The sequence below is a fragment of the Typopeltis vanoorti genome, chromosome 1 (assembly GCF_054136105.1).
Source record: "Typopeltis vanoorti isolate ZY-2024b chromosome 1, IOZ_Tvanoo_1.0, whole genome shotgun sequence".
Classification (NCBI taxonomy): domain Eukaryota; kingdom Metazoa; phylum Arthropoda; class Arachnida; order Uropygi; family Thelyphonidae; genus Typopeltis; species Typopeltis vanoorti.
Window position 1 is genome coordinate 149,535,901 of NC_143549.1, and position 12,562 is coordinate 149,548,462.

Consider the following 12,562-nt stretch of genomic DNA (forward strand, 5'->3'; position numbering starts at 1 on the left):
GTATCTAGAAATGGAAGTGTGTTGTGTTTTTCAATTTCAATTGTGAACTGTATGCGCTTGTGTTGTTTGTTTAGGTGGCTAAGGAATGTGTCTAATGTCTGGCAGCCATGGGACCAGATCACGAAAACATCGTCAACGTATCTAAGCCAGACTTTGGGTTTTAGAGGGGAGGAATCTAGGGCAAGTTGCTCAAAATGTTCCATGTAAAAGTTAGCAATAGGGGGGGGGGGGATAATGGCGAGCCCATGGCTGTGCCTTCTTTTTGTAAGTAGAAGGCGTTTTGCCATACAAAGTAACCCGACCGTAATACATGCGCAAAAAGCACCGTGATATCTGGAGGGAATTTGTTCTGTAGGAGAAGGATTGTGTCATTGATTGGGACATTTGTAAAGAGGGCAGAGACGTCAAAACTGACTAATAAATCATCTTTTTCTTATGTAATGTCTTTGATGATGTTTATGAAGTGTTGTGTGTTTTTGGTATAGGAAGGGGAATGACCTACCAACTCCTTGAGTGTTGCCGCTAATTTTTTTGGCTAAGTGATATGTCGGGCTATCAATTCCTTCAATGATAGGTCTTAGCAGGGTGTTTTCTTTATGAATTTTTGGTAGCCCGTAAATTCTAGGAGGGTGCACGTAATGAGGGAACAGTTTTTTGATTGTATCTTCGGGCCATGTGGTAGTTGATTTAAGTAGTTTTTCTGTTTTGTTTTTTGTTCTGTTAGTTGAGTTGTAGTTAACTAGTTTGTATGTGTTATTGTCAGAGACCAGCAGATTCATTTTTACAATATAAGTGGTATGGTTTAAAATGACAGTGGCATTTCCTTTATCGGCTCTGGTTATTACTATGTTCAGATTTGTTTTAAGTGATTTTATCGCTGTTAATTCGTGTTTAGTTATGTTGCTTGTTATTGTTTTGTTATGGTCTAAAATGTTCGCAGTTTCTATACGTATTTTGTCTGCTATGTTATTAGGTACGAATCTTAAGCCTCTTTCTATATTACAAATAACTTCAAGTTTGTCTATCGTTTTTGGTGCTATAGCAAAATTTAAACCTTTGTTAAGTATAGAGATTTCATCTTTGTTTAGAGCGTGGTTAGATAGGTTAATTATTCCATACAGTTTTAGTACTGATTGTTTGATTAATCTATGATGTAAATTGGATGCAAGATTGCTTTTGACTGTGATGTCTCACATAATGTGTTTCGGCCTGAGCATATTTTAAAGCTATTAAGTTTGATGTGTGGGATACTATTTACTCAAATATAACTCGCCGTCGTGTATATCTTGCACCCCTGATTTTACTTTATGAAAAAGGAAATTAAAAAGTTTCACACATACTCCACACACAAAAAAGTTGAATCAATTAGTTTCTGTAACCCACAAATCTTCAACCTGTTCTCGTAATGTTCGTTCCTTAGACCGGCTACCATTTTGGTCACTTGCTTCTGGATCCTCTCCACCTGCTACTCTACACCAAGAAACCCTGAGGCCAGATCTGCACTCAGTAGTCAAGATGGGGAGAAGTCTTATCAGGGCTCGATAAAGAGGAACAATAACCTGCTCGTCTCTGCTCGTCAAAGTATTCTTTGGTAACCAAGTAATTTGATGAGCTGCTTTAGCCATTTTTGCTATGTGCCCCCCTAAACTTTAACTCCCTATCCACTAATGTTCCCAAGTCCATGGCTTCATAAATTTCCTAGAGTGCAGTTCCACCGTGATAATCTTTTCACCCCAAAATGCATAACCTTACACTTTGCCATGTTAAACTGACATCCATTCTCCTTTATCCCATCTGCCAGTCTATCTAAATCATCCCAAAATTTTGACATCATCTGTATTAACTATTGCTCTATCCAACTTTGAATGTATATCTTGCACCTACACTTTGAATGTATATCTTGGTAAATAACTGAACTGAACTCAGTAAATATCTGAGTAAATAACTCAGATCCTTTCCTATATCATTAATGAACAAACTAAACAGTAGCAGTCCAAGAATAGAACCCTGTGACATACCATTAGTCACAGGCCTTCTTTTGGACTCTATTCCTGAATACTCTTTATGTCTCCAACTCCTGTCCATCTCGCCAACCCTATATCCATCCCTATGTGTTGCAGTTTACTGATTAGAATTCCATGTGGTATCCTGTCAAGGGCCTTTGCAAAATCCAGCAGTATCACTGCAAACCCATTACTTTTATTCAACTCAGCTATCACTGTATTATAAAATGTGAGCAAGTTGCTGAGTTATGACCCACCTTCACGAAACATGCTGCCCCTATACATTATCCCATTTCTATCCATTCCTGTATTTTGCTCTTAACCAACTTCTCCAATTCTTTGACAACAATTCCTGATATGTTGATCAGTCAGTAATTTGCTACATCAGTCTTAGAGCCTCATTTATGCAATGGAACTATTTTCCCCTCTTTTCATTCTCTCACGACTAACCCAGAGCTGAGACTTACATTTAACAATATGGTCAAAGGCACTGAGAGTTCCCTCACCCCTACACATAACACTCGATCTGATATACCATCCAATCCCATAGCTGTATTCACATTAAGGTTCTGTAATATGCTTTGCATCTCCATTTAATTTGCCTTAGTTCCGATATAAGTCTTTGCCACTCTCGTTCTTGCAATATCACCACCTCGATGATATACTTGCAAAGTGTTCACTTAGTAATTATACTATTTTGACTGATTCAGTTACCTCCCTACCATCAGCATTCATTAAAATCATTCTGCCATATACATTCTTTCTTTTACTTGCAGCATATTGAAAGAACTGTTTGTGATTATCTTTAGCCTGCATTATTAACTTCATTTCATAATCTACTTTTGCCTTTCTTACCACACTAGTTACCCTTCTGGCCTGTGCCTTGTACTGTTCATGTGCCTGCTGGTCACATTTCTCTTTAAATTTCTTCCACAATTGTTTCTTTTTTTGTAGCTCCAGCTTGATGATGATATTCATCCATTTAATTCCCACTTGATTTACTCTCCTGACTCTAGGTATGCAGTCTGCCATTACCTTTCTCAAACACTCCTTTACCACTTCCCATGGACTATCAACATCCAGCCCTTGCAGTTTTGCATGCCATGGCACCAATCCAAGCAATCTCCTAAGCTTGTCATACTTATCAGCCCTGTAATTCTACATATACCAGTCTTAACTGAAAATTCCACACATTTGGCCACCTCCCAGGGCAAGACTATATGATCACTCTCACCAGTTGGCGGCAACACAGTCATATTCATTATAGACAAATTTTCAGATGCAGTTACTAGATTGAACATCCTTGAACTCCTAGTATATTCCATTACATGCTGTCTCAGGTAATTATCCTTTAGTAACTGCATAAAATTCATTTTCTTCCTCTCATGTGTCCCCTCCTCCTTCCAACCTATGTTCCCATAGTTGAAATCCCTCATAATAATTACCTCTCCTCCACTCATTGAGTTTATTTGCTGATGCATACTATCCCATCATCTTTTTCATCCTTTGGTCTATAACCTTAATTAACTATTGCTCATTGTAACTATAGCAACATTCAACTGTATATTTTGTTCTGCTGGCCTCAATCTCATACCAGATAGCTTCAAATATGCTATTTTCATTGGCCTGCAGTTGAACTTCTACTCTCTTTGATATGATCAGTAACATTCCTCCTTCCATTCTTTTCTCTATCCTCCCTGAACACGCAGCACCCTTCCCATTCTGTCCCACTAACTATATCATATTCTGTTAGTCATGTATCACAAATGCCAATAACCTTTAGTCAGGGTGAGCTAACCAATGTCATAAATCCTCCTGCTTGTTCTGAATGCTCTTGGCATTAGTGTACATTAAGTGCAAAAGCCCCTTTGACCCACTGCTATCCTGATGCTTTATGCTAACTATCCCATTCTGGTTCGTTACCAGTGGTACTAACTTAGGCATATTGTACACATTCTTACACGTAACTGCCTCACTGATGTATGCATACCCACTCAACAACTCCCCCCCCCCCAAAAAAAGTTCCAATGATTCTGCACATCCACTTTCACTTCATTCAACAACACTTTTTCCAGTCTCCAAACACCAAATCCATTTAGATGCAAACCATCCTTCTTGTATAAGTCCTTTCACCTCAAACTCACTCCACACATCCACAAACTCCACACCACTCCTCCTGCATAAACTACATCGAATCATTTGCTATTTTAGCCTTCCTTCTCAGCTCTATTCTGTCATACCGTAACAAAAAAACTCACTGTCTTAACTCTCTCACCCTTATCTTTTGGGTATGAGTTGTGTTATAATAGTCCCACTAACATCATTAATTTTCACACCAGGAAAGCATGATTTTGTCAAACTCTCATTGATTACACCTTTTATGAGTGAATTGGCATCAACACTCACTCCTTGATTTTTCTTTCTCTCTTGGTCAAGCCTCATTTTTCTTATCTTGCACTTTTTTTCTGTTATCAGGTGATCCATTTGCAGACATTTTTACATTTGCTCTAGCTCCTGCTTCACCGTATGCATCATTCCGTGCAACCAAGTTGTCTCCTTCATTGCAGCCAACTCTTCATTCTTTGCATCAGTCATGCTATTCTTTTCTTCAACACTTTTACTCTCTCTCCCCCTCCTACATTCTTGCTTACACTACCTTTTGTTTCTATATTCTTGCATTCTTTCACTCTCTCAGTTTCCGCTAGCTTTCATTTCCTTTCCATTTCTTTCATTTATGCCATCTTTTATCTTTTCACTCTGCTTTGCATTTATTGCCTCCTTGGTCTAATAATATATCGCACTTCCTACAAATCCATACCTTTCCTCCCTCGTCTCACGTCAGTTCTCTCCACAGACACATCCCTTACACTCTGCCATGCATACATATTACACTCACGACATTCAATCAATTTTGAAAAGTATTTTGTTAATGCTATTTGATTTTCGTAGCATTTTTGGCTGCATGGCACTCTTGAGTTTCACCAAGATTTTGGATAGAGTGGAAATTGAGATGATGTTTTCAGAATTGCGACTGTTGCTGCCTGGAAAATACAATCTGTTACATATTTTACTGTTTCTTTGATAGGTGTTTGACATCACTGTATCAGCATTAATATTTGCAAGATAAAAAAAAAAATTCCAGTAAGGCTGGTTCATTTACCACATGGATATCTGTGTAGGAGAACATGGTTCCTGCAAAGACATCATGCAAATAACAGGAAAACGATTGCTTCAGTATATGTTCTCTTTGACATCCCACATGAGCTGTAGAAAAATGGTAGGGAAACAAATTATAAGATCACCTGCAGAACATGAGTTGGTAACCATATGGAAGAAAGTAGTGTATTATTCAAAAAGGAGTGGTCATTATTGTCAAGGATTTCACAATAATGACCACTCCTTCAGTGATACGACTTCATTCATTTGTATTGGCATGTTGAGGTTGGAACTAGGTGACCATTCCTATGTATCAGGATACACCTCATACCTGTCACTTCCTGATCTTTAAACCTCTGAACATATTTCCTCATCAGGAACATCAAGTGATCCCATTCTGATATCACTCCTCTACAAGAATTGAGTGTTTTATGAGGTGCAATGTGATTGCTATTCCACCCATTGGTGTTGTTCTCAGCACTTTTTTTCAGAATGTTGCTGACATGATGTTTCCACAAAGATATCGCCAGAATGTAGTTTCTTAATTGTTTTAGGAGATCTGTCAGTTCTTCTTAACTCTTTTGCTATTGACTTTTCACTGGTTGCATGGATGATCAGAAACACTGCACATTTATACTCACATCACATATGTTTTGTTTCTTACGTCTGTTATCAAGTGTTGTATCTTAGCCACTGAAAAGAGAGGTTTGCTTGAGTGATAATCCCTTTTTGAGAGTTTTTGGGCGTTCTCAACAGTAGTTCTCTACATCCTAATTTTTTTATTTTTTTATTTATAGGATGATAATAAAACTTTATATTGTTTGTTATAATCGAGTAATCACTTAAGAATTTTATTCTTCTTCAGATTCACAGTGGAATATTTTAATGAACCAAATCTCAATTATGGATCAAATGTTGTACATGTGTTTGAAGCATTAAAGGCTAGTGATTACCAAGATGTATATAAGCCATCAAGAGAGCAGTTTCGTGGTGCAGGGTCATTTGGCAATGGAGCAGCCATGAGAATTTCACCATTACCACTATTTTGTTATGGGACATCCAAAGATGAGATGGTTGAGGTCAGTAAATTAGCACACTGAATCATTTCTCTGAGATGACTATAAATATAGATGGAATTAGTTTTTTAATCATTTTTCATATTGTATAACATGTTTATAATAACGTATAATAATAATAACGTGGTTTATTTAAAATTCTTCTTTGCAAATAGAGTAAAACCTCATATTTATACTGTTTGCATTGGCTTAATGTTTACATGCAACATTTATTTTTATGTTTTTTGTATTCTTCACATTACATTCATCTTTGGAAAACTATTTACTACTATTTTCACCTTTTTTTATTATATTAATTAGTGTAAAATCTCTTGCAGAAAAATTTTTGCTGTGGTTATTTTTCGCAACCAATTTTCTAATTTTTTTATTTTTGAGTATTTAATAATATTGAAAGTGGAATGAAAAAACTATATGTGGTAAATAGATGTTACTAAAAGTGCATATACATTGACTGTATAGCTGTAAGCAGGGATTATACTGGATTAGTGATGGCGAAACACCAACGTTGCAAGGTCAACCATTGTTGACCAATCGGGCAGAATTGACATCATTGCTAGAGGCTAATCCCAAAAAGACAGCAATAGAGAACAAAGGATGACATTTTTGCATAAAAGAAGATTATAGCCCTTGGCTCAGGGCTTTTTCTTCTGGTTATCGTCATGGCTATTTCTTCCGGTCGTTGCCAAGGCTTTTCTCCTGTCGAATGCTGTAGGACTTATTTCTCCAGATCACAGCAGACCAATTTCCTCAGCAGTTACATGCAAGCCCAGTGGTAATGATGGGTAATTCCATATTGAATGTCCGATGGAGGAAAGATCTACTAGCAACTGCCTATGATGTCCAAGCAGCCAGGAAGTTTATCAAAAGAAGACACTGAAGTCCTGAAGAAGTATGCTGTATTTTGGACTCTTTGTTTATGGTGAATATGTAAGTAGGCAATATCTTTGTAATTAGTTAGAAAGTGTGTCTCGGGTTCATGAATGTGCCTCCAAGAAAACGTATATATATAAGGTGGTAAAGTCACAAAGTTTTGCGGGAATATTATTAGAGAACTTGTCTGTTAAGGCTGTGAATGTGCACTTAGTTTAGTATAGGGAGCTGTGCTATTGAGAATTGATATATAGTCAGACTATATTTATGTCAGTATTTGAAGGAAGGATTTTATTTAATTTGTTACTTCAGTGTTCAAGTATGTACATAGTTTGTTTAATGAGTTTACCCAGTAATTGGGAGTTTTGTCATACAGGTTGTATTACCTGTTTGAAAAAGGGTTAAGTGTGATAATTGCAAAATCTCTAGTGTAAATGTACTTCTTATCTAGTAAAGTAAATGTTTTTTTTTGTTTTGCAACTACCTGATCTATTCTTTTGGCTAATGCACTATCTCCAAAAAATGCGAACCTGTGGGCATAATAAGATACTAATAGTCATGACTTGCATATAGAAAATTTAGATACATTTAGTTATTAATTCCTGTTTTTTCTCACCCTAACTTTCTAATAAAATTTACCCAAATTAGATGGCACAGTCGATAATAAAATAAATTTTCTAATTTGATTTGTGTGAGAGTATGGAACTGCACACATTAAATTTACTTATAATGCAAAGTTTATTTAATAGCGGGGGGGGAACAGAAATTGGTCATGGTAAGATTAACACTTGAGAGGTTTATGTTAAAGTAGTTTATAAGCCTAACTCAGTGGAATTGATTTGACTAAAGTTAAGTCAAAGTTAAGTTAAAATGAATAGTTAATGTTATTTAACCATGGTGCAGACACATATTTAATTAACAGTTTATTTAATAACAGAGTATGAAATTTCAGTTATTATTAAAATATTAATTTCAACAGAAATATTTATCATTATCAATTTCCTGATGTGTACCATTAGGACAGGGGTTCCCAACCCTATGCCCGCAGGCACTATGGTGGCCGTCGACCAATTCAATTGTGTGTGTACCCGCCCCTGTTCAACCGTGTGCTGTATAGTTTGAAATAATCACACAACAATTCATGGCATGCTATATGACGCATGCGATAATGACACATGATGAGTATTAAAGGCATACAATGTAAAGTAGACGCGCATTCGAAGTTGTTCATTCCAGTTTAAGAACTGGAATATCATCATGTTCTCCTAATTATGAAGCACTGGCCAATGAAATGCAATGCCAAAGATCACACTAACTTACATATATATATTTAAATTTTTATATAATGTAAAAGTTTAAGTAATGAAACATTTAATTATAATGTAAATTTTGTATGTATTCATTTAACAAAAGAATTCAAAAAATTTGCTTGAAAAAATAGATGGTGCCCGTTGCCCTATCGGTATTTTAGAATGTGCTCTAGGAAACAAAAAAGTTGGGAACCCCTGCATTAGGGGATAGATATACAGTCTATTACAATAGTACCACATGAAACAGTTAGATCATTATTAATTTACTGTCAACAATTTTCCTCCAAATTAATCTTATTTGTCAAGATTCCAATATTATCAGATCTTTTATTTCTGTCTTTTAAGGCACACCTCACCATATCAATCCACCTAGACCTTGGTCTTCCTCTGAGTCTTTTTTCCTCTCATTCTGGCAAAAAAATACTTTTTTTTTAACCTTTCTTTTTGTATTCTGTTCAGGTGACCATAACACCTCTGCTGACACATTCCTGAATGTAAACAGTGTCAAATTCTTTCCTAATATCCTTATTTTTTAATATGATATTGCCATTGATTATATCTGTTCACTCCCATAATCTTTCTCAGAAAACTCTCATAATTGTGGTCACCAGTCTTTGTTCAGGTGTTTTATTTTTATTTCTAAACCAGCTCTCAGTTTCATAAGTTAAAATTGGTTTGAACACTGTTTTGTATAGCTAGTTTAGTGTTTTGAGTAATTTCTCTCCTATTCCATTACATTACTCAGTTGACTTCCTGCCATACCAGCTTTCCTAATTTTGTGTCAATTTCCATATTTAATTTGTTGTATTCACCAAAAATTGCATAAATAGCTGAAATGTTTTACTTGTTCAATAGGTTCTCCATTCAGAATGCAGTTAATGTTTCTGCCTATTTTCATTGTCTTTATCTCTTTATTGCTGATTTTCATACCAAATTTATTACAGCAGTTATTCAATTTATTCAGGGAATCCTGCTAACTTGTGTTGCATTTATTTAGCAGCATAATGTCTGCATAAAGTAAAGAGCTGAAATTAATATTTCCAATTTCGAAAGCAGGTTTAATATCACTTTCCCTTATAATCCGTGTGTTGAGGCTTAAATGATGTGGGGATCCTGTAGGAGTCATAATGGAATATACATAGCACTCAGAAAGGATTAAAACTGATTTTAATGCTTCCAATATTTCTTTTCAGTCACTGAGACATTTTCAGGGATTACCAAAAAACTACTGTAACATACACTCAAATACAACACGATACTAGATGAAACACGTGGATTACTCTAAAGTTCTGTCTAGGTGGTGTACCCTCAATGGACATTTGTAGGTGGCCTAGGATGTAAGGTGGGATCTCTGATAATTAATGTTTCCCAAATTTTGGGAAGTTCTATGCAACCATATTTATTTACATTTCATTGATTTCTGAGTGCCACGACAGATTCTAAAAATAGTCTTTCTTTTTTGAATTTACTATGGTGGATAATGGTGGTTTTTTCCTCAGGAGATCCTGTGGGTTGTATCCAAAACATAGTCTGCAAGGCCAGATTGACCATAATCGTTATTGCAGAGGTATGATTTGTATTCTGCAAGTGGATGTTTGCTGATCTACCTGTCTGTCCAAATAAGCCAGCTTGCACTAACAGGGTACTTTATAAACTTCAGGCACTGAGAGAGGAGAGAGCTGATCTTTGGTAGAACGGATAAGGATAGCAAGTTTACGGTGGGGCTGTGTGAAGGTTGTACTTTTTAAGGACCTGGCTATTTTTCTGATGTGCCACGGATGTAGGGTATGGTGATGGCATTTCTGAAATTCTTCTGAAGAGATGGCCAAGGGAATGTGGGAGAAACTGATTATTTTTTTAATTCTGTAATCGCTGTAGCCATTGGAAAGGAAGGTGTTGTGTATTGGGTTGAGTTCAGTGTGTCTGGGAAGGGTAAACTATTGTTATTTTTCTTTTTCTATCTTAAACAGATAATTGGATATGGACTGTTGGGGTGACTGAGGAAGAAGTCCAATGTGTCTGAGCCATGAGGCCAAATAGAGAACACATCATCTACATATCTTAGCCAGATAGAAGGTTTGAGAGGGGCTGAGTCTGTAGCTTGTTTTTCAAATTTTTCTATGTAAAAATTGACAAGAGGAGTTGAGTGGTGACCCCATAGTGGTTCCCTCTATCTGTTTGTAAATTTTGTTCTTCCAAGAAAAATAACCAGAATTGATGGCAAAGAGATCTAAGATATCAGAAGGAGAAATGTCTTCAAGAGTGTGAAGATGTCATTTAAGGTCCATAAATGACACCTTTAAAAAAGTACAACCTCCACATAGCCCCACTGTAAACTTGCTGCCTTTATCCGTTCTACCTGGAGTTTATAAAGTATTCTGTTCTTGCCAGCTGGCTTACTTTGGACAGACAAGTAGATCAGCAGCCATCCACTTAGAAGAACACAAATCCATACATTTGCAATCGCAACTATGGTCATCTGGCCTTGCAGACCATGTTTTGGATACAACCAACGGATCTCCTGGGGAAAAACCACCATGCTTCACCATTGTAAATTCAAAAAAAGAAAGACTATTTTTAGAATCTGTGGTGGCACTCGGAAATCAACCGAATTTAAATAAATACAGTTGCATAAAAGTTCCCAAAATTTGGGAAAAAACCTTAATTATCAGAGATCCCACCTTACATCCTAGGCCACCTACAACCCATTGAGGGTACACCATCCTAGATAGGACTTTAGTCACCCGCATGCTTCACCTAGTACTGTGCTGTATTTTAGTGTGTGTGTGTGTGTAATCCCTGAAGTTTTTTTGTATTCCCTGAAGATATCTCAGTGACTGAGACAAAATATTGGAAGCATTAAAATCAGTATTAATCCTTTCTGAGTGCTGTATACATTCCATTAAGCTTCCAACATGATTTCCTCTTATAATGTGATTCATATAGATAATGAATAGCAGTGAAAATAATGCACATTGTTTTTTCACACTGGATTTAACATCAAAACTATTTTCCTGTACCTCCTTCAATTCTTACTGCTGACTTACAACTCATATATTGACTATGTATATTGCCTGATGTAATCTCCCATTTACACCATATAACTAATATGTAGCATTTTGAACAATTATCGTATGCCTTTTCCAGATCTACAAAACTTTGATATACATTCCTTGTTATATTCCCAGGATTTATCAGCTACTCTGACTGGGAATGTTCACTTGTTTACTGGTGATGCAAAGTTTAGGATAATTATAAGTAACACTTATAATTACTACTGTTAATTTCCCTTCAGGAAGATTTGAATTGATTTGACTGTTACAAAGAAATGGGGTTGTAGTTTTGATATTAATAAGTGCAAGGTTTTGCATTTTACAGTGCAGAAATATAAGGATGTGTGTTAAAATTGATGGTGCTGGCAATGGATGAGATTCGATAGTTAGACAACTTCGGTCTAATCGAATCTCATCCTTATAAACTTCATATAAGGTATATTGCAAGTTGCAAAGACTGCACATATAGTGCTGCTATGATAAGAAGTACATTAACATGTAGAGACAAGAAAGTGGTTGTGCTACTTTTTGAGCACTGCTCAGACCACACTTGGATTAACATGTGCAGGTTTGGTCACTTGGGTTTCATTGTGATGTAGAAACATTGGAGAGGATCTGGAGACAAGTGACTAAGACAATATCAGGGCTCTGGAATACTGGCAAGGGAGAGAGGGGTTGAAGAATACATAACTTCCAGAGGCCATCACTGGAAGTTATGTAAGAATGTGGTGAGTGGTGAAGAGGAATGTGAGTAATAGATTTTTTACCCTGAGAATTGTGAGTTAATGGAATGCATTTCCAAAATAGGTTTTTAATTCAGAGATTATTAAGAATTTTAAGATTCAGTATGATAAATGCATTGTTAATTGCGAATGAACCTCCCACAATGAGTTTGCCAACTCCATGGAGGGTGTAATAATAATAATAAAGCGAAAATCTGATCATGGCAACCTCTATTTGGCCCGAACCCAGCTTGTTCTATGTGAAGCTTCCCTTCCACATTTTTTCTTAACTTTTTCCTAAAGTTTCTAAAGTATACTGGATTAATTCAGATGAGATTATGGAAAGAGAAGAAGGGAAGAGGGGGGAAAAAA

At 36.3% G+C, this 12,562-nt stretch overlaps 1 protein-coding gene across 1 annotated transcript in view; it reads left to right on the forward strand.

Annotated features, from left to right (window-relative positions):
- The window catches only part of LOC150110533 (ADP-ribosylhydrolase ARH3-like), a 168,497-nt gene that overhangs the window by 12,084 nt on the left and 143,851 nt on the right, over positions 1-12,562 (forward strand). Inside the window, exons 3-4 of the mRNA XM_090400485.1 lie at positions 1,582-1,599; positions 6,025-6,238. Coding sequence (XP_090256611.1) covers positions 1,582-1,599; positions 6,025-6,238 — 232 coding nt within the window. The remainder of the gene's footprint in view (positions 1-1,581; positions 1,600-6,024; positions 6,239-12,562) is intronic.